General features: G+C 50.5%; 1 protein-coding gene across 4 annotated transcripts; it reads left to right on the forward strand.

Moving 5' to 3' along the window:
• The first annotated feature begins 4,767 nt into the window (after positions 1–4,767).
• MAVS (mitochondrial antiviral signaling protein) lies at positions 4,768–17,047 on the forward strand. 4 transcript variants are annotated; one of them, XM_060125085.1, is made up of 7 exons: positions 4,768–4,955; positions 8,596–8,766; positions 9,707–9,896; positions 11,200–11,372; positions 12,097–12,253; positions 14,153–14,625; positions 15,512–17,047. In XM_060125085.1, exons 2-7 carry the CDS (start codon positions 8,650–8,652, stop codon positions 15,959–15,961), a joined length of 1,560 nt encoding a protein of 519 aa, XP_059981068.1. In that variant the 5' UTR covers positions 4,768–4,955; positions 8,596–8,649; the 3' UTR covers positions 15,962–17,047. The 4 variants fall into 4 exon arrangements, with proteins under 4 accessions (XP_059981068.1, XP_059981067.1, XP_059981065.1 ...); XM_060125084.1 differs by having other exon boundaries at positions 4,769–4,955; positions 8,576–8,766; XM_060125082.1 differs by lacking the exon at positions 4,768–4,955 and having other exon boundaries at positions 5,189–8,766.
• Positions 17,048–21,646: the final 4,599 nt, after the last annotated feature.

The following is a 21,646-nucleotide window of genomic DNA, read 5'->3' on the forward strand; positions in this document are numbered from 1 at the left end:
GTGCGTGGACATTCTCTAATTGCGGTGAGTGGGGGCTACTCTTCGTTGCAGTGCGTGAGCTTCTCACTGTTGTGGCTTCTCTTGTTGCGGAGCACGGGCTCTAGGCGCGTGGGCTTCAGTTGTTGTGGCACGTGGGCTCAGTAGTTGTGGCTCGCAGGCTTAGTTCCTCCACGGCATGTAGGATCTTCCCAGACCAGGGCTCGAACCCATGTCCCCTGCATTGGCAGGTGGATTCTTTTTTTCTAAACATCTTTATTGGAGTATAGTTGCTTTACAATGGTGTGTTAGTTTCTGCTGTATAACAAAGTGAATCAGCTATACATATAAATATATCCCCATATCTCCTCCCTCTTGCATCTCCCTCCCACCCTCTCTATCCCACCCCTCTAGGTGGACACAGGGCACCAAGCTGATCTTCCTGTGCTATGCGGCTGCTTCCCACTAGCTATTTTACATTTGGTAGTGTATATATGTCCATGCCACTCTCTCACTTCGTCCCAGCTTACCCTTCCCCCTCCCTGTGTCCTCAAGTCCATTCTCTATGTCTGCATCTTTATTCCTGTCCTGCCCCTAGGTTCTTCAGAACCTTTTTTTTTTTTTTTAGATTCCATATATATGTGCTAACATATGGTATTTTTTTTCTCTTTCTGACTTACTGCTCTCTGTATGACAGGTTCTAGGTCCATTCACCTCACTATAAATAACTCAATTTCGTTTCTTTTTATGGCTGAGTAATATTCCATTGTATATATGTGCCACATCTTCTTTATCCATTCATCTGTTGATGGACACTTAGGTTGCTTCCATGTCCAGGCGATTGTAAATAGAGCTGCAATGAACATTGTGGTACATGACTCTTTTTGAATTATGGTTTTCTCAGGGTGTATGCCCAGTACTGGGATTGTTGGGTTGTATGGTAGTTCTATTTTTAGTTTTTTGAGGAACCTCCATACTGTTCTCCATAGTGGCTGTATCAATTTACATTCCCACCAACAGTGCAAGAGGGTTCCCTTTTCTCCACACCCTCTCCAGCATTTATTGTTTGTAGATTTTTTTTTTTTTTGCGGTACGCGAGCCTCTCACTGTTGTGGCCTCTCCCGTTGCGGAGTACAGGCTCCGGACGCACAGGCTCAGCGGCCATGGTTCATGGGCCCAGCCGCTCCACGGCATGTGGGATCTTCCCGGACCGGGGCACAAACCTGTGTCCCCTGCATCGGCAGGCGGCCTCTCAACCACTGCGCCACCAGTGAAGCCCTGTTTGTAGATTTTTTGATCATGGCCATTCTAATTGGTGTGAGGTGATACCTCATTGTAATTTTGATTTGCATTTCTCTAACGATTAGTGATGTTGAGCATCGTTTCATGTGTTTGTTGTCAATCTGTGTACCTTCTTTGGAGAAATGTCTATTTAGGTCTTCTGCCCGTGTTTGCACTGGGTTCTTTAAAAAAAAAGATATTTATTTATTTATTGGCTGTGTTGGGTCTTCGTTTCTGTGCATGGGCTTTCTCTAGTTGCGGCGAGCGGGGGCTACTCTTCCTTGCAGTGCGTGGACTTTTGATTGTCGTGGCTTCTCTTGTTGCAGAGCATGGGCTCTAGGCGTGCGGGCTTCAGTAGTTGTGGCATGCGGGCTCAGTCGTTGTGGCTCGCGGGCTCTAGAGCTCAGGCTCAGTAGTTGTGGTGCATGGGCTTAGTTGCTCTGCGGCATGTGGGATCTTCCCGGGCCAGGACTCAAACCAGTGTCCCCTACATTGGCAGGCGGATTCTTAACCACTGCGCCACCAGGGAAGCCCTGTTTGTTTTTTTGATATTGAGCTGCATGAGCTGCTTGTATATTTTGGAGATTAATCCTTTGTCAGTTGCTTCGTTTGCAAATATTTTCTCCCATTCTGAGGGTTGTCTTTTCATCTTGTTTATGGTTTCCTTTGCTGTGCAAGAGCTTTTAAGTTTCATTAGGTCTCATTTATTTATTTTTGTTTTTATTTCCATTTTCTAGGAGGTGGGTCTAAAAGGATCTTTCTGTGATTTATGTCATGGAGTGTTCTGCGTATGTTTTCCTCTAAGAGTTTTATAGTGTCTGGCCTTACATTTAGGTCTTTAATCCATTTTGAGTTTATTTTTGTGTATGGTGTTAGGGAGTGTTCTAATTTCATTCTTTTATATGTAGCTGTCCAGTTTTCCCAGCACCACTTATTGAAGAAGCTGCCTTTTCTCCATTGTATATTCTTGCCTCCTTTATCAAAGATAAGGTGACCATATGTGCGTGGGTTTATCTCTGGCAGGCGGATTCTTAACGACTGCGCCACCAGGGAAGTCCGTAGAATTAGTGCTTTTTTAAGAGAGCTCCCTTGCTCCTTCTGCCTTCTGAGGACACAGTGAGAAGACTGAGTCTGTGAACAAGGAAGACAACTCTTACCAGACACCTAATCTGTTGGCACCTTGATCTTGGACTTCCCAGCCTCCAGAACCAAGAAATAAATGTTTGTTGTATAAGCCACCCAGCCTATGGTATATTTGTTAGGTCAGCCCAAATGCAGTAAGTCAGTATCTCATTGTGTTTTTCAGGAAGCTATATTTTTTAAAGCCTTGCAAGGTCCAGCAAAGACAGAGGATGACAACTGCATTTGAAAGCCAGTCACCATACTCCCAATGGTCTTCCTGCAAGAATTAGATATGAGGTCACTGAATTTGGGGTGGGTAGCAAGCAGGAGTAAATTCTCAAACTAATCAACATTCACCCTGTCTTGGCTGAGCTGGCTTTATCACAGTTGAGTTCAGGTGTGATGTTAACAACATTTTGTAAATGCTGAATGTTGTGAAATATCCACAGGGTTACTACATAAAGTAATAAAATCTCATCTGAATGGTGTTCAGGCATCTTTCTACGATTCAGTTTGGTACCACTGATTTTGGAGACAGGTGTGTGCTCAGGCATTTGCAAGTGATCTCAGCCAAACCTCTTAGCCCTTAGTTGTCTGTCATTATTTTTTAAGTTTAAAAAAATTTTTTTTATTATTTTGAAAAAATTTATTATTTATTTATTTATTTATTTATGGCTGTGTTGGGTCTTCGTTGCCGCGCACTGGCTTTCTCTAGTTACGGCGAGCGGGGGCTACTCTTTGTTGAGGTGCCCAGGTTTCTCATTGCGGTGGCTTCTCTTGTTCCGGAGCATGGGATCTAGGTGTGTGGGCTTCAATAGTTGTGGTACAGGGGTTCAGTAGTTGTGGCTCGTGGGTTCTATAATTCGGGCTCAGTAGTTGTGATACAGGGGCTTAGTTGCTCCGTGGCATGTGGGATCTTTCAGGACCAAGGCTCAAACCCATCCCCTGCATTGGCAGGTGGATTCTTAACCACTGCACCACCAGGGAAGCCCTGTCTTTCTTTTCAAAGTTGCAGTATAAAGTGTAACAACACTTTTTCTAAAAGAATTTTTTTTGATGTGACTTTTTTTTTTTAAGTCTTTATTGAACTTGTCACAACATTGCTTCTGTTCTATGTTTTGGCCTTTTTTTGGCCACGAGGCATGTGGGATCTTAGCTCCCCGACCAGGGATCGAACCTGCACCCCCTGCATTGAAAGGCAAAGTCTTCACCACTGGACCGCCAGGGAAGTCCTAAAAAGTGTAACAATCTTAAGTGTACAGATGACGTATTTTTACATATGTGCAAGCCCAGGTACCCACCACTCACATCAAGATATTGAACATTTCCATCACTCCAGAACGCTCTTTTGTACCCACTCCTCAACATTCCCCAGAGGTAACCAGTGATATGATTTCTGTTTATGTAGACGAGTTTTGCCTGTTTTTGAACCTTATCGTACCTTGTGGCTGGGAACAGACAGCATGTACTTTTTGTGCTGGGCTTGTTTAGCCATGTTGCCCATTCATCCTGGTAAGATTCATGCATGTTGTATCGATAGTTTTTCGCCTTTGTTGTTTTTCACTTCTGTGTACACCACAGTTTGTCTCTCCATTCTATTAATGGACATTTGGGTTGTTTCCAGAGTTTGCCTATTGTCAATACAGCCACTATGAACATTATCTATTGTACATGTTTCCAGGTGGACTCATAGGTCAACCAGGAGTGATTGCTGGGTGATAGGGTTGGCATATGTTTAACTTAAGAACTGCCAAACGTTTATCCAAATCTTTTTTTTTTTCCAAATCTTTTAATCTTTCTTTAAAATAGGAAAAAATAAACCTCTACCTGGTTATTTTGCGGATATTTAATGGGCCCTAAGGTATAAGACTTTAAGTCTGTACCTGGAACTCAGTGGGCACTCAATAATTGCTGGCCTCTGGCCCAGCAGAGGAAGGGCGAGGTGGTAGGCGAGCACTGCCGTGAGGTACCGCCCTAAATCATTGATCGGAGGAGGCCTTTCCCACGCAGCACTCAAGGCCCACACCCTGCGAGCCGGGCGAGCCAACCTTGGCGCCCCTGCCCTGCATACAGCTACATGCCCCGATCCTGCCTCCTCAGGTCCAGAATGAGTGTCGCCTGGCTGGGCACTCATACCCTTGTGAACTCTGCGTGACACCGGACGTTTATTGAGCACTGACTGTGTGCTTAGGCCCGGGCGTCCAGGAGCGAACTACATAAAGACCCTCACCCCTCAAATTACTCGGCGGAAGGAGGGGGTAGCTTCGCGTGGGAAGCGTCGGGATCGAGCCCACCACGGTTTCTACTTGGTTTCTAGTCAGACCCTGGGCTTCCCCTGGAAGTTGCTCGAGACGAAGACGGAAAGATCATCTGCACTTTCGTGGACTTAGTAGGAACCCAGGTCTGTCCCGAGCGCGCGTCCAGAGCCTCGAGGCCCCGCAAAAAGAGGCCAAGTGCCCGCCCCCGCTGTCTGCCCAATGGCCGCGCGGCCCTACCCCCCGCCCTTCCCTCCCTGAAGGGGAGGGTTCCCGGCTGTCCGCGACTGGAGGCAGGTCGCCGGGTCGTGGCTACCCAAGGTAAGATCGTCACCTTGGGAGCTCGGTCCTCTGGACTCAGGGCGCACAGATGCCTTTCGGGGAGGTGGTACGCAGCGCAGGAGCCGAGTGGGACTAGGAGTCCGCCGGGGTGCACGGGGCTTGGGGCGCGCGGGGAGCTGGGAAGAGCAGGTACTAACGCATAGGGTGTTCGGGGCAGCGAGAGCTCCGTGCACCGCATCCAGCACCGGGGGCTCGGGAGGTGGGTGGCGCGGGCGCCTGCTCGGGCTGGAGGGGAGGTTGGGCCGGAAGGAGAAGGGCGCTGGCTACTGAGCTCCTCCAGTTGCCCACAGGCCCAGGGTGACTCCCAGGCGAGGCCTAGCCCGGGTGCGCCAATCTCTGGCGGCCGCGCTTTTGGGGGTCGCGGACTGCCGCCCTCCCTTGGTTCTTGGCTGTTTTCGGTGGTTCAGAACAGCCTCCCCGTCCTCCGCGGACCTGGGTCTCGCCCGGGAATTCAGGAATAGGAGCCGAGACTGTGAGGCCTCGCCCCTTCCGGGAGGGCGGAGCGCTCTAAACTCAGCTTCTGGCGCAGTCGGGTCGGAACTCTCCTAGACGCGACGGTCAGGAACTATCCACCCCACATCTTATCTGAGGCCGGAAGGAGGTGCCTGGAAAACACTGGAAAAAACAAAACCGACATTCTTCGTTTGGAGGCTCAAGAACATCTGGAAGGACATCTGGAAGAACCTGAGAACCCGGCTGTTGTGGAGGGCAGGGTTAGAACGTCCTCAGACGTGTCCGAAAGATTTCCATACCTCGCAAGAGAAGGGACTAAATAGTGCATCTTCCGAGGCACACAGTCACTTAGCGACCCCCCTCACCCAGGCAGTGTCCTTGGCCCCTTCCAGGGCTTGAAGGCAGGGGGCTGTGTGAGTCTCACTTGCCGCAGGGGTCTCTAAGCCCTGCAAGGTGTATGGTGAGCTGCAATGAGGCAGCAAGTCCTGGGTTCAAATCCTGTTAGGCCACTGGTCAGCTGTGCAACTTGGCATCGCTTGTCCTCTTGGGATTGTGGCAAGAATTAAATGAAAGAAACTTAGGATGTGCCTGCCTATAGTGGACCCTCAATAAATGTGAACAAATATGGGCTTCCTTTCTTTTTGGTTGGACAATTACATACACCCATACTCCCCAAACTCTTTGCCTCAAAGGCTGAGGCTGGGATGCAGAAGAATGTATCACCTGACTCTCTCCTGGTACTTCTCTGGGTCCCATGGGAGGGAAGGAGGGATCTGTTCGCCACCACAGAGTTGTTCCCCCGCCCCACCTCTCTGATCCTCTTGATTTCTGTCACTGGTACTCGCCCCACCAGGAATGTAGCACCTGGTGGTTGGCAAAGCAGGTCATGCAGCATGTGGCTATGAGGCTGGTGGGCTGCAGGTAGGGAGGACTACTGCTCCATTTCCCATGTGGCAGGAGACTGGTGGCCTCAGCAGCTTCTGGGCACTCTCTACTCTGCAGCACTGTCTCTTAGAGGTCCCACCCAAGCTTGACATCCAAGTTTCTACTCCAGCCTGCCCCTCTCCTCTGCCCACTTCCCTCCCTGAAAACCCCTTTGGACATCCAATAGCATCTCAAGCTTCACTTGTTCAAAATAGAACTCTGGAGTCCTCTCTGCACCACTGCTTCTCCCCCAGACTCTCTGGCTTGCTAAGTGGCACCCTCCATCCACCTAGTGCCTTGATTCTTCTCTCTCCTTCACCTCCCATATCCACAAAATACCAGGAATCCAGCCATCTCTTGCCACCTTCATGGTTACCATCCTGGCCATACCCATCATGTATTCCCTGCTGTGGCCTCCTGACTTGTCTCCCTGCTTCCGTCCTGCCCTCTCCCCAGTCCAGGATCCTCACAACCACCACAGAGGTCTTTAACATAAATCAAATAAGTCAAATCAAATAAAATCCTCTCCCTTTCCTGCTCAGAGCCCTCCAATGGCTCCCTGTTTCACTCCAAATAAAACCCAAAGTCCCTTCCTATAATGCCCTACATTAGTGGCCCTTCCCAACCTCCTTGACTTGAACTCTGCCCCTCCCCCTAGCTTTCTAAACCTGGACAACTCCAATCTACTTTCTATTCTTCAAACATGCCAAGCTTGTTTCACCTTAGGACTTCTCACTTGCTGTGCCCTCTGCCCAAAACACTGATCTTCTTACATTCGAGTTCAGCTCAAATGTCAGTTCAGAAAAGCTTCCCTCCCCATCCCAGTTCAAGCAGCATGCCCTTCTTCAGGGGCTGTGTCTCACCATCTGCTTTATTTTCTCTGTAACCTTTATTACTGTCTGGAATTCTTATTTATGTGTATGTTTTCTGATTTGTTATCTGTCTCATTCCAGTAGAATGTAAATTGGATGGTGGCAGAGATCTTGTCTGTCTTATTCCCTGCAGCTCTCTCCCATGAGAAAGGCAAATAAGAAACAAGCAAACAAACAGATCTATAATTGAAAATTGTGTTAAGTGCTACATAAGCAACCTGCGGCAATTGATTCTATTGGGGGTACTTCTAAATTTCAGGCTTATAAGGCTGAACTACTGTATTGTCAAAACAACCTCTCTGAGCCATTTTAGGGATGAGGACAAGCCTGGAAAAGGCTGATAACTTGCCTGGGGTCACACCCAGAAGTGGAACTCAGCCTCCTACTGAAAAAATATGTATGTAGGGCTTCTCTGGTGGTGCAGTGGTTAAGAATCTGCCTGCCAATGTAGGGGACACAGGTTCGAGCCCTAGTCTGGAAAGATCCCACATGCTGCGCAGAAACTAAGCCCATGCGCCACAGCTACTGAGCCTGAGCTCTAGAGCCTGCGAGCCACAACTACTGAACCCATGTGCTACAACTACTGAAGCCCGTGCGCCTAGAGCCCGTGCTCTGCAACAAGAGAAGCCACCAAAATGAGAAGCCTGTGCACCTCAACGAAGAGTAGCCCCCGCTCGTTGCAACTAGAGAGAGCCCATGTGCAGCAATGAAGACCCAACACAGCCAAAAATTTAAAAAAAAATTTTTTTTTTAATTTAAAAAATGTGTGTAGCAAGCTTTAGTGTAATGGTGGGCCTGCAGTCATGTTCTGGGAAGAACCTGATCCCAGATCCTGAAGACCTCAGTTCTTTGCTCTTCTACTCACTAGCAAGTCCCCTTAATTCCTTGGTGCTTCATTTTCTTCACGGTAAGAATAGGATAGATCCTATTATTATGTTGGGTGCCTTCTCCTCTTCCCCATCCTCTCCCTCCTACCCCTTCTCCTCCCTCTCCTCCCCTTCCCCCTCAGTATACTCCAAAGGAGCAGCACTTCTAGGCGGTGCCCTTTTGCTATCAGAAGCTAGGGGCACATTCAGACCTGGGGATAATGGGGCAGGAGCCAGAGCTCTCCCCAACAATGACCGACCTGCAGGGCAGAAATGGGCCCTAGGTCTTCTAGATCTGATTTTTTTTTTTTTCACCAATTTGTTTTTAGGCAAATTCATTGAGGGCCTCTGAGACTTAAGCAGTAAAATAGGATGATTAAAGAAAAGAGCAAAAATTCCAAAGAGTTGAAAAAGAAAGAGAGAATTGCCTTTTGTCCAACTCCACTCCCAACTCTGTTGCCATGTGTGGTCTGTTTTCTTCCAGTCTTTTTTCCTCTCTCTCAGTCCATCCACCCTTCATGGGCCAGAGCCCTCTGCCACTTCAGAACCCAGACAGCGATGACGTTTGCTGAGGACAAGACTTATCAGTATATCCGCGACCATCATGGCAATTTTTGCAATATTCATGTTCTGGAGATTCTGCCTTACCTATCCTGCCTCACAATAAGTGACCAGGTGAGCCGGGGCGTGACAACCAGGCATGGACTGGGGGCAGGGCTGTGGAATTCAGAGCTTCTCCCAAGCCAGGACCAACTCCTTCCTTCTCTGTTGTATCTTGCTTCCCATCCTTGACAGTTTTCTAACTTTCAGAATGAAGTGTGGCTCAGGGTGTCCTTTCCAACCTCACTGAGCTCCCTCTTGTGTCGTTTTGGTATAGTGCTCCAAAATATGGCACTGAGATTTCTGGGCTTGGGACCCCTCACCCACTTTCATCGGAACCTTCTTTTTCTTTATCTCTTTTGTCCTTGTTCCTGTTTAGTTTCAATTGCATTCTCCTAGTCATGGGACCCATCCTGGCAGGGCGCCTGGGGCTCAACTTTGAGAGTCTTTGGGAGCCAGACTGTGCTAGCTCCCTCAGCACTTGCTGTGGGCCCCTAGTGAAGTGAGCCTGGCCCCTCCCAGTTTTAGCTGTCCCCACATTGAACCCTGAGGCCTCCCTCTGCTTCCTCCATGCAGATACCGGTGGTATGTGAGTTTGTGGCTGGTAGGGTTTGGCTCCTCCCTCTTGTATTTTGGTGTTTGTGGGAATACCTTGCCATTTAGTTCTGCAGTAAATGTTTTCTGTGAGTTTTTTTTTTTTCCTGTGGGTTTTTGTTTCTGCTATCTGGTTGCTTGTTTGTATGTGCTAAGCCTCAGTTTCCTCATCAGTAGAGTAGGGGTAATAATAGCATTAAATAAGATAATTCATGCAAAGCCCTGAGCAGAGAGCCTGGGACACAGTAAGGCCTATTTCCTGGACCTTTAAACTTGGGCTTAAACTCTGGCCTTGTCCTGGGCTCTGACTCAGTTTCAGATGGTTGCTTCCATCTTGTAGCTTTCTAGGTACCTCCATCTGCAGCTGTCCCCTCCAGAGTGGGGAGGGGGTTAGGGCTACCAGGCTTGAGCTTGGTGGCAGGGCTGTGTCTTTCAGGACCGACTGCGGGCCTCCTATGAGCGCTGGGGGAACCAGGGCACTCTCTGGGACCTCTTCAACAGCCTTCGGCGGAGGAACGGCTGGGTGCCTTCCTTCATTGGGGCACTGAGGGCCTGTGAACTGTCCAGTCTCGCTGATGAAGTGGACCGAGTCTACCAGAGCAACCTGCTACGTGAGCCTCCCACCTTGGCCCTTCTTCTGGAACTCCTGTCTGATTCCCTGGCCTCCACTCTCCCTCTCCTCTCACCCCATACCTGCTGTCTTCATCTCTCATCCTCCCTCCCATCACTCCTGGGCAGTGGACAAACCTGAGTGTAGATCCATGCTTTGCCACTTATTAATCTTTATTAACCCTTTGGCCAAACCCCTTTATTCCCTAAGTCTCAGTCTTCTTCTCTGTAAAATGGGGCTAATGGCAACATTTACCTTGTAGGGCTGCAGTGGATACCATGGGATGATGGCATGTTGAGTGCTTAGCTGGGGCTGGGTACCTTCCATGTGCTCAGCAAATGGAGCCTCCTCTAATTTTTGTGGCTGTGACGTTTGCCTCCCACGCTTTTCTCATTTCCTCCCGTCTACTCTCCCTCAGTTTGCCTTCCCTCTCTTTGCTCATCTCTTCTCTCCCCCTCCCTTCACTGTCTCTTCTTTCTTCCTCATGGGCTCCTTACTTCCTTTCCCCTCATCTCTTCCCCTCCCACTGGTTTCCCCTAGAGCCTCCTTAGCTGCCTCCCACCCCCGCAGCTGCCCAGTTATCCCTCAAAGCCCTCTCAATGCTCCCTGCCAGGCCAAGTACTCAGAGGGGGTCTGCTGAGGCCAGGGTCTCAGGGGCTGAGGCAGGAAGAAAATTCACACCAGCCCTATATATATTTCAGACTAGAGACAATTCCTGAGACACTGCTCAGATTTACAGCCTTAAAATACCCCCATGTTTGCCTTTCTTTTTTTTCCTCCCCCTCCCTTCCTTCCTCCGCTCCTTCCTTTCTAACATCTCTTCATTTGTGGAGATTACCAGTGATTCCCCCAGATAAAAACAGCTGTGGTAGGGCCAGGCGTGGATGGTGGGGGCAAAGGGGAGGGGCTGAGGAGGAAGCTTTAGGTCAGGGGTCAGATAGTGGTGAAAGCCACCCACGAGGAGGAGAAGAAAGCCACGGTGTCCCAGAATGCCTGGGGAAAGAGAAGTGGTGACTGCTGACACAGTCTGGGTGGTGAGAGGCCTGCGAGGTGCCCCCAACACTCTCACTTCCCCCACTACTCCTCCTACCTCTCCTTGTCCTCTCCACCACCACTCCCTCCGATACCTGCCTCCTGCTTCGGGAAGCTGGTCTCCTCTGAGGAGTACTGCCCACGTCAGGATAGAGTTTGATGCTGTGGGGGACTGATAGCCATGGACCTGGAGTTCTAGGAGCACCCAGGCCTCTCTTGTCACTGAGAGCACCCCAATTCCTCCTTGACATCACAATATCTTTGTCCTTCAGGGAATCCGAACAACTCCCCATCCCCACTGGAGCGGCCATCAGTTCCTGCTGGGGTTCCAGGGCCATCCACACCTGCTGTGGCCCCCAGCATCCCCTGCAATGGCTACAGAGAGGACGAGCCAAGTTACCCTATGCCTGTCCAGGACACCCAGTCACCAGAGTCCCTGGGAGAGGTGTGTCCTCACGATCTACCTTGAACCTCCTGCTTTTGTGTTCCCGTCTGCCCACTTCTGCTCACCCAGCCTTCCGGAAGTCCCTGACAAATCATGCCTAATCTCTGCTCAGAACCCCAGGGCTCCCCCAATATGGATCTGCCCCAGCTCCCGGACTGCCAACCAGGTCTTCACTATGTGGCAGCCCCCACCCCTCTGTCATCAGCCAGCAGTGAGGTCACAATTCTGAGGTCTTTGCAGTGGTCCATGTGAGATGTTGAGCTGGGTCAAGGGATCAGGGGATGACCAGATGAGGGAGAGTGAGGGAGCAGGAGGTGATGGGGGAAGGGGGGGATGTTTGGAGCTGTAATCATTGCCAGTAAAGTTTGGGGGTTAAGATGACTGATTCTATTGGGATAGGATGAGTGGGCAGTGAGGTGTCCAGGAGACACCACTTGGACTTGAAGCATAAGAAAGGGGTCTGTGCAGTGGCCCCAAAGATGGGGACCTTTCTTTAGGGCCAGACAGATGAATAGGGACCCCCCATAGGATGATTTTCTATGAGGTGGCTTCAAAGTCACCTGCAGATAGAAGTTCTGGCAATGACCAAAGCCGAGGCAAGGGCTTCCTTGGTCCTGTGCTTCATGGCATGGGCTGTGGCCTGTAGGAGCCATCCCAAGCATAAGCTGCCCTTTGCCAGCTCCTGGGAGAAGCAACTGCCTTATTCATATATTCCTTCGTGCAGAGTTCGAAGAAAGCCCCACAGCCACCCAGCTCTGGGGCTGTCCTCAAGAGGCTGGGTGGCCCCCTGCAGCCCTCATCTGACACGGTGGCCCTCAGCCCTCTGACCTGCAGTGGACATCAGGAGCAAGACACAGAACCGGGCACTACCCACACAGCAGGTATGCATGGACCCTGGAGTTATAGGGCCTTTCTGACCTCCCAGTGAGGGTAAGGGTTAGAGTTGCCCCTCTGGTTTTCTTGGACAGGAGGCAAAGGTGGTATTCCCCAGGGAAATGAGTTCACCCCAGGGAACAACCCAGTTCCTCAGAGGGCATATTGGTTAGTATTTGCTTTGTAACTTACAATCCCAAAATTTAGTAGCTTAAAATACGACTATTTACTTAGCTCATGATTGTGTGGGTCAGCAATTTGGGCTGGCTCAGATGGGCTGAATTCCCTCTTATATATGCATCAGGGTACATATAAGCTGTTTACGGCTGTTGGCTGGGGCACCTCAGTTCTCTTCTATGAGTCTCTTACCTTCCAGCAGTCAAGCCCATTTCATATACCTGAGCAGAGTTCTGAGAGAGGGAGAGTGGGCTTCTGGGGCATAGGCTCAAAACTGGCGCAGTTTTCCTCCTGCCTCTTTCTGTGGGACAAAGCAAGTTACAAGGCCAGCCCAGCATCAAGGAGTAGAAAGATAGACTCCATCCCTACATGAGAGGACTGACAAGGTCACATTGCAGAGGGCGTGGATACAGGTAGAAGTGAATTAGGGCCATGCCTGCGCTATATCAAAGGGACTATGTAGGGATCCGCCAGGACCTGGAGGACAGTGCAAGAAGAGTACAGGGCTGGGCCAGCTGTTGTCAGGGAGCACTGCCCTACCCTAAAGGGGTCTCTAGCTCCCAGTGAATCACTAAAACCTTTCAGCCCCCAGGAGAAGTATGTTCTTCATCAGCCAAGGGCCTGGACCCTTATATCAGACATCTCAGGAATATAGTGCTATCTACTCTGATGTCTCAGGCTGGCATCTCTGCACCACTATTTCCCAAACTGTGTTCCACATGACAGTGATGCCCAGCCAGCCCACAGTGCCCACGGAACAGCCACAAGACACAGGAGCTCAGAGAAGCCACCTTAGCGTCCCATGCTCCTGTCACACCAAACTCTAACCCACGTATCCTTTTGCACTTTGCATTGTCAGCTTGCTGTGGAACATCTTTTCAAGAAATGCTGCTGTGGACCAGGGAGGCAGAGGGCACTTTGATTTCAGTATGAGTATGGACACAGGTCCCATGAGATTCTGTGGTGTTAGCTTTGGGATGGGGGGTGGTGGACATCAGAATCACTCCCGACCTTTGTCAGCTGTAGGGCCAGGCATGTGTGTTCTCAAGAGTTCCATGGTGAATCCTTATGTAGCTGCCTTTATGGACCATCACCACCTGCTCCCTCCTGATTCCCCCAGTTCAGACTCTCCTCCCAGGGGTGGCTTTGTCCCTGTACCCCCAAGCCCTTGGGCCTCCTAGAAGATTTGCACACACTGGGGGCTGACTGGGCCTCTGGTGCCACATGACTGGTGTGAGCTCTTCTAAGAAGAGCCATCCTGCTCCTCTTGCCCTGGCCTAGGATTGTTCCTGCTGAGAGGAAAGATGGCAGTGGGAGAAACATCCAGGATTCCACTTGTCTAAGGAGAGGATGGAAGAGGCAGACACAAGAGGAAAGGGGGGTGTCTTAGGCAGGAGAAGAAAAAGCAGAGAGGAAAATTAATAATGATTTTCAAGCTCCTAGACCCTGTTAAAGGGAGGGATCATTTTGCTCTTGTGAGAGAACACGTCAAGGACTGAGGAGGGACAGGACCAAGGATTTATCTGCAACCATTGGGCCTTCAGCCCTGGGAACCAAAGAGACTGTGGAGAGTCCTCCATGGGTAGGAGGTTGGGAGGCTTGGATGCAATAGGGATGGTGTGAGCTGGGACAGAGAGACCCTTCTCCAGCCCTCTGATCCCAAGGCCACTGTGATTTTAGGATAACACTCCTGTGGGTTTGTGTTTCTCATTTTGTTTTGCCACCTGCAGGCGTGGTCTCCAGTTTCACATCATCCTATGGGCCTGTGTCTCCGACTGTCTCCTTCCAGCCCTTGGTCCTTTCTACCCCCAGGGCAAGCTGCTTGCCTGGACCCCCAGTGTCAGCTCCATCTATTGGCACCTCCTCCTCCTCCACTGGCTTGGCCTCTGCAGGAGGTGCTGGTGACCAGGCTGAAGGTACCATCTGCTCCAGCGGGGCAGGGGTGCCCACCAACTCAGCATTTGGCAGCACAGTGCCTTCCAAGTTGTCCACCAGCTTGAAGCCCCCTGGTGCAATGCCCATTAATGTGCTCACCAGTCTAGCACCATCCAAATTGCCCATCAACTCAGTGCATTCTGGCGTGGTGCCACCCAAAGTGCCTACTGGCTTGGTGCCTGGCCACAGGAAACATATGTGCACGGTGCCCAGAAAGCTGCCTGCCAACACAGGGCCCACCATCAGGAACAGCAACAGACTTGTGGAGGTGAGTCCTCGCCCCTCCTAGCAGTGATCCAGGCCTCTTCCTTGTACCCTTTCCAGTCTCCATTCTGTCTCCAGCCTAGGCTGGTCCAGGGCTTCTTCTGAGGGCATAGGGACAGCTGAGACCTAGCCTCATCCAGACCTAACACCATGTCCTTTAGAGTAATAATAATCATTAGAACTCTTAAGTGTGAATGCTTCAGGAGGGTCAGGCTTGCTGGGCCACCTCCACTGGTCACATGCATTAACCCATTTAGAGCTCACAGCTCCCTTTTAAGCTCATCAATACTATTTTGCAGGTGAGGAAACATTGAGGGGTAGAGCAGGGTAGCCTGTTTGCCTCGATGCCTTGCTCTTCACCACTGGGATATCTGGCCTGTCCCACCATGACCAGGGTTTTACAAACTGCAGTCCCAGCCCATCCATCTCTGACCCTAGCAGCCTCCACAGTTGCCTGCTCGGAGCCTGCACGTCTAACCCTACTGCTGCTGTCTGTCTGGAAGAACCAAGTCCATGGGGCCCCTTGGGTGCATGGTCCAGCCTCTGACCCTGTGGCTGCTTCATGGCCATCAAGCCCAGGCATAATGTCAAAGTAGATGGGGCCACACATGACCAAGTGCTCCCTGGGGTGGGAGTGAGCTCACAGGCAGGCCAGTGAGTAGAGCTTTCAGCCCTGGAGGAGTTCACCACTGATGCTCCTGCAGGGCCTTAGTCCCCTCCTCCCCCCCTGTCCTCCTGCACCATCAGTGGGTTGAGTCCCCAAGAGAGGGTTGCCTCACAGCACTATGGGCTGGGAACTGAGGGGTTGGCCTGTTTTGGGAATGGGGCCACCCAACCTGGGCTTGCCCCCCACCATCCTCAGTCCCTCCAGTCCCTCCTTTCTTTCCCAGGAGACTCCAGCATCTCCAGCACCCACAGGTACTGCCACTGGAGGCACCTCGCCATGGCCAGATAGCAGCTCTGACTGCTGGGGCTCAGAGCTGGAGCTGAGCAAGCCTGGCAGGCTGGTATCCAGAATGGACAGCCAACCGTTCTCGGGCTGCTCCGCAGACCTCGCCATCAGCCACAGTAACTCCCTGGGCGTGGGGCCTGACAATGCTCCGGAGGAAAACGAGTACGAGTCGGAGGACACCATTAGGATCCACGGGGGCCCCAGTACCCCCATCCTGGGGGACAGCCCTGGGACACACACGGCCCCAGAATTCCGGGAGGAGGAAGAGTTGGAGGAGTTGCTGGTGGTCAGGAACTTGCCCTGGGCTCCGTGGCTTGGGGTGGCCGTGGCTGGGGTGCTCCTAGCTGCGCTCCTGGCCACACTGTACCGGCGGCGCCCACTCCAGTGAAACTCCTGGGCCCTCCCTATCACGCATCTGCTCCCTTTCCCATGGTACATCTGCCTGAGCCATTGAGTTGAGCTGTCCCACCATCCTTGACGCTATCTCTGGGCTGGCAGAGGCTGGGTCAGAGGCGAGGCAGCATTTCCATCCCAGCTCCTGCCCTTGGCAGCTCCCCCACCATCCTTGGCTTTCTGGGCCCTGGGCTGCCCTGAGTGCTCCAGACCTCGCCCACCTGGCCATCTGGTTGTTGCCCTTATCCTCTGGAGGAGGTGCCCCCGTCTAGGCCTTATCCCTCTTTACCCAAGTGCAAGGATCAGGAGGTGCTACTGGAGACCGCAGGGGGTCGGAAACATCCCCCATCCTGCCCTGGTCCCTGGCAGCCAATGGGGGGGGTAGGAGACCCCACAGAACATCACTCCAGCCCCCAGTGGCCCAGCCTCAGGCTATTGCCCCAGGAGCAGCGGAGTGGCCCATCTTCAAGGACTTAGTCCCCTGCCTCTCTGGTTCCCCTCCCTTGCCACACAAGGTTGGGGAGGAGGTCTGGAGATTCCCATGGACCCCTGGGGAGCCCGATCAGGTGCTAGGCCTGAGGACCACCTAAGTGCCCCTCTCCAGCCTTCTCATCCTGGTCTCTGTTCTCTTCAGCTCCATATGGGGGTTGGAGAGGGAGCACATGCAGGGTAGAGCTCAGGCCAAGGTTTGGATTTCAGCTCCACCTCCTCTTGGGCTGTGTGGCCTTGGCAAATAATCAGCCTTCTCTGGTCTTGCTTACTCATGTGGACCCTGAGGATCATGGCTCATCCTTCACTGGGTTCTCCTGAGATTGAAGCATACACGTCTTTGTCAAGTGCCTGGTCCAGAGCAGGTGGCCACTAAATGCTTTTCTCACCTCTCCCTGCCCAGCCTGGTCGAGATGAGGGCATGAGAGGCAGAGTGCCCAGTGGGTAAGCGTGCACTGCTGCAGTGTAGGATGGCCTAAGCCTGCATCCCATCTTACTAACTCTGTGCTCTTGGGCAAGCTGTTAACCTCTCTGTGCCTGTTTTCTCATCTGTAAAATGGGGATGAATAGTAAAATTTTATGTATAGATATACATGTCCTAGTGTTGTGAGGATTAAATGAGTTTATCTATATAAATCTTAGAATGGTTCCTGACATTTCATTTACTAGGGGTGGATACATTATCTCTATTCAAATGTGGAGGGACTGGAGCACTTGGCCGTGCCTTTAGAAGCAGACCCAAACCCTACTGCCTATGCCCCTTTTATATTTGTCCCTTACTTTATTCCATGCACTGGGGAATTGTTGGGGAGTGAGGAGGGAGGCATGTCCACTGGGGCAACTGTGCAGGGTGGGGGCTAGGGTGCCGCCCAGCAGACAGACGGATTGAGGGATATCCTTGTGGGTTCATTCCTAGCAGCCATTGCTGGACAAGGGCCAGGCATAGGAGCCTCGGGAGCTACCTTCATTTCTGAGCTCTGCAAGGGATAGGAACTAGAACCCTGTGGAGACATAAGGGGTAGGGCTCACTGTGGCCCACCCCCAAACTGTCAGTCTGCAGGGTACTGCACCCTGCTCTGGCTGCTACAGCCTTTCTTTACGCTGCCCTCGGGGACTTCAGCAACCTAATGACCTCTACTTCCACCTCTGAGCTTCTCTTCAACCCTCTCTCCAAATGCAACCACCTGTACCCTGAAGCCAGGAGTGGTCCCTACCCAAGCTGTCTGCAACCACGCCCCATCACTCTTGCTCTTAACCCTCTGTGCTGCTTCCTCCCTCCCAGGTACCCAGGTCAGTGAACAGTTCATGAATAGGTACTGGTTTTAATGTGTTACCCTCCCAAGGTAGCTTTAGAAAAAAGTTATCTCAAGAAAGCAGCTTGTAGACCCAAAATATGCTACTTAAATGGTAGAATTTTAAGCACAGTGACCAGCCATGTGGGAGATACCTTTGGGTAAGGTGTGTAGGAAACATTTAGGGACCATCCTGGCACATTTCAAATTATGCTGCTCAGAAGCCCTGACTTGGCCTGCATTGAACAGCATTCCTATTTTGGCTGTTGTCAATAAAATGTTAACTTCAAGGAGGATTGGGAATTGGCCTGTGGCCAGGAGAGGGCTTGGGGTAGTTGATAAGAGAGATGGGGAAGCACCCTTTACCTCGGTGTAAAGGCCGGAGTGGGGCCAGAGGGCCCAGTGCCATCCTAAGCGCTTAAGGGCAGACTCAGCAGTAGCCAAGGTACCTACATATAAATCCCTCTCCATCTTTTCTCTCTCTCCTGTTGAAACATTTCCTTCAAAGCCCAAGAGCTACCACTGCTTCTCTTTCCCTGGGAAACACCTGCCGATTCTGCTTGATGACCCACCGAAGCCAGACTAATACCACACTCTCACCTTGTTTCCCTGGTTGGATGTGCTCAGATTTAATTGATTTGGGAGAATTTCTAGTCAAAGATCAGCAAGAGGACTTCCCTGGTGGCGCAGTGGTTGGGAGTCCGCCTGCCGATGCAGGGGACACGGGTTCGTGCCCCGAACCGGGAAGATCCCACATGCCGCGGAGCGGCTGGGCCCGTGAGCCATGGCCACGGGGCCTGCGCGTCCGGAGCCTGTGCTCCGCAACAGGAGAGGCCACAACAGTGAGAGGCCCGCGTACAGCAAAAAAAAAAAAAAAAGATCAGCAAGATGCCCTTTACTCTTTCAGGCCATGGATTATTCATAGCTTCTTTTTTATGGAAAGCTTTTAAGCACACACTGAAGTACAGAAACTAGAATAATTACCTCTCCCCTCCACGTGCCCATTACACACCTTCAATAATTATGGACTCATGGATAGTCTTGTTCATCCCTGCCTGATTCCCCCTTTTCTGTACAGGTTCTTTTTGTAAGTCAGAAAGTGAAGAGTTCAGAAAGTCAAGGGAAAGACTTGGGACAGGAGGATTCTGTGGTAAAGGCCCTCTTTTTTCTTCCAAGGCATTCCCCTCTTGGTTTCTTGGCCTCAGTGGGTGACATCCCTCTTGAACCAGTTCAAAGCATGAGTAGCACTGGTTCCGTCTTAGGAGGAGAGAACCAGAGGAGGTTCCTTCACTGACAAGCTCCTTGGAAGTATCTGGCTACTGCTTCTGTCCCAGAGAGGTGACGATTGACGGGTGTGTCCAGTGGCAGTTTGCCCCATTGCACGAGGAGTCTCCTTTAGGCTCTGACAAAGCCCTTCCAGCAGGCAGAAATTCCCATTCTTGGCCAGATTCAAACTTCACAGCATGTGTCCTGCTCTTATAGGAGTCTCCTTAGAAATGGAGTCATTCAAGCCTTGAGGTCCCTTGCTTTCTACCAATGCACTATCGTGAAGCTGATGGCCAAGGAACACCTCCACCCCCACCTTCAGGGAGAGTAGTGTTCAGGGTCCCTGGGCTAGTCTGTGCTGGAAGTGATAGCTCTTTATGGATAAAAATCACATGTTCCCCTTTCTGCTCTTTTCCATGTAGCCCAGGGCCATGAAGTTCACACTTGGTGCAGGGCATGGTCACTCAGCACTCCTCATCCCTGCTGCTGCTGCTGTTAATAACAGCAATAATAAAAAGTGCTACCACTTACCCCATACCTTTTTGCATACCAGGTGCTGGGCTAGGTGCCTTACATGTATTAACTTGTTTAATCCTCACAATGACCCTATGAAACGGATACAAGTATGACCCAATTTACAGCTGATCTGCAAGACTGGGAGGGACAAAGGACCAGAGGGGACAATGCAAGGGAAGACTCTGGCCTGTGGGCCCCAGAGTTGGATGTTCTCCATGCCCATGACCCACAGCTGATCAGGTGTCTGGAGCCTGGGACCTCATTTAAAGTAAGATTTCACACCATCACATCTCTGCCCGGTGTGCCAAGATCTGGCACCTGCTATAATAGTGTAATGATGTGCAATATATAATTAATATAGTCTCAGGGATGCTGTGACAATGTGAATATAATCATCTTGTATGTGCCCAGGCTCAATGGCCTGAGGCTGAATGAGGTGAGGCAGCTGGAGGTCAGTTTGGTTTAGCAGATATTGTTTGTTAAAGGATTCCCCTGTGCCAGGTCTAAGGCCTAAAATGAGTAAGACACCTGCATACACTCCAGTGGTCGGGAATGACTCACAAAGTATGGTGGAGACATATAGGCTTTCATGTCATTTATTTCACGTATTTATACAACAGATATTTATTTTGCTCCTACTGAGTGCAGAGTATGGGGACAGGCCTTGGAGAGACACAATAATAATGCAAAAAGCCCACCTTAAGTGCCCCCTTCTATCACCCACTGTCTCCAATATAATTGTGAGTGGTCTAAAGGAGTGTCTAAAAGCAAGGGCAGGGGTGGGGGGGAGGAGAGAAAAGTGTTGTTTTGATCAGTCATGTACTATTAACAATTATAACAATGAAATCCAGGAAAACAGTAAAACTTAGAACCTCTAGGGAACAAGAAAAATATTAAGTATAAATTTACAAAGATACCTATCAGGACGGCTAAAATGAAAGTGTCTGACAAGATCAAATGTTGATGGAAATATAGAGCAACTGAAACTCTCAAACTTTAGGGGTAATGTAAGTTAGTAAAACCCTGTTGGAAAATAGGCAATATCTACTAAAGCTGAACACATGCATAACCTATGACCCAGCAATTCCACTCCTGGGTATGTACATGACAGAAACAAGAGCTCATGTCTACCAAGATATGTGCAAGAATATTTCTAACTGCACTGTTCAAAATAGCCCCAAACTGGAAGCAACCCAAAGGTCTATCCACAGTAGAATGGATATATATATATATATATATATATATATATATATATATATATAAGTTGGGGTAAAGTCATACAGTAGAATACTAGTGCACAACAATGAATACGAATGAAAATATTGCTACACTCAATGTGGATATATTGCACAGACATGATGTTGAGAAAAAGAAGTCAGTAGAGGGCTTCACTGGTGGCGCAGTGGTTTAGAGTCCGCCTGCTGATGCAGGGGACATGGGTTCGTGCCCCGGTCTGGGAAGATCCCACATGCCGCGGAGCGGCTGGGCCCGTGAGCCATGGCCGCTGAGCCTGCGCGTCCGGAGCCTGTGCTCCGCAATGGGAGAGGCCACAACAGTGAGAGGCCCGCGTACCGCAAAAAAAAAAAAAAAAAAAAAAAGTACACACACAAAAGTGTTTACTGGGTGATTCTATTCATACAAAAAGTACAGAAATAAGCAAAATTGATCTATGGCATTGAAAGTCGGCATGGTTACCTTTGATTTGGGTGTTGGTTTCATGAGTATGTTCAGTTTGTGTACAGAATCGCTTTAGAGATATGGAGATAAACCAAGGTCACCCAAATGAGAACAAACATAGGCTGTTCATTCTGAGCTTGTAAGAGCAGCCACTGTCACTTGCATTTGGCCAGGAGGGTATCAAAGGCAGGCAGGGACTGGGAAAACACTGTGGTGAATAAAAGAAAGGGAAGGCTTCAGATGTGCTGTGATTGGAGGTTGTTTGCCTGGGACACTGGAGGCTGGCTAACTAGAAGAGGGGCACCTTATGTGATTGGTTGGGGAACATATTTGACTTTCTCTGGTTGGTCCCGAGATGGAAGAGAGGGAAGAGGTGGTTGGGGATTGGGAAGAAGCTGGCACACATTAACCAAGACCTGATCATTCTGGATGACTGCTGC

Source organism: Lagenorhynchus albirostris, chromosome 15, assembly GCF_949774975.1.
Source record: "Lagenorhynchus albirostris chromosome 15, mLagAlb1.1, whole genome shotgun sequence".
NCBI lineage: Eukaryota > Metazoa > Chordata > Mammalia > Artiodactyla > Delphinidae > Lagenorhynchus > Lagenorhynchus albirostris.

Coding starts and splice junctions, on each gene's coding strand:
- MAVS (XM_060125082.1), top strand. CDS start 8,464: ATGATTAAAGAAAAGAGCAAAAATTCCAAAGAGTTGAAAAAGAAAGAG. Junction 9,897..11,199: donor CTACCAGAGCAACCTGCTAC/GTGAGCCTCCCA, acceptor TTTGTCCTTCAG/GGAATCCGAACAACTCCCCA. Junction 14,626..15,511: donor ACAGCAACAGACTTGTGGAG/GTGAGTCCTCGC, acceptor TTTCTTTCCCAG/GAGACTCCAGCATCTCCAGC.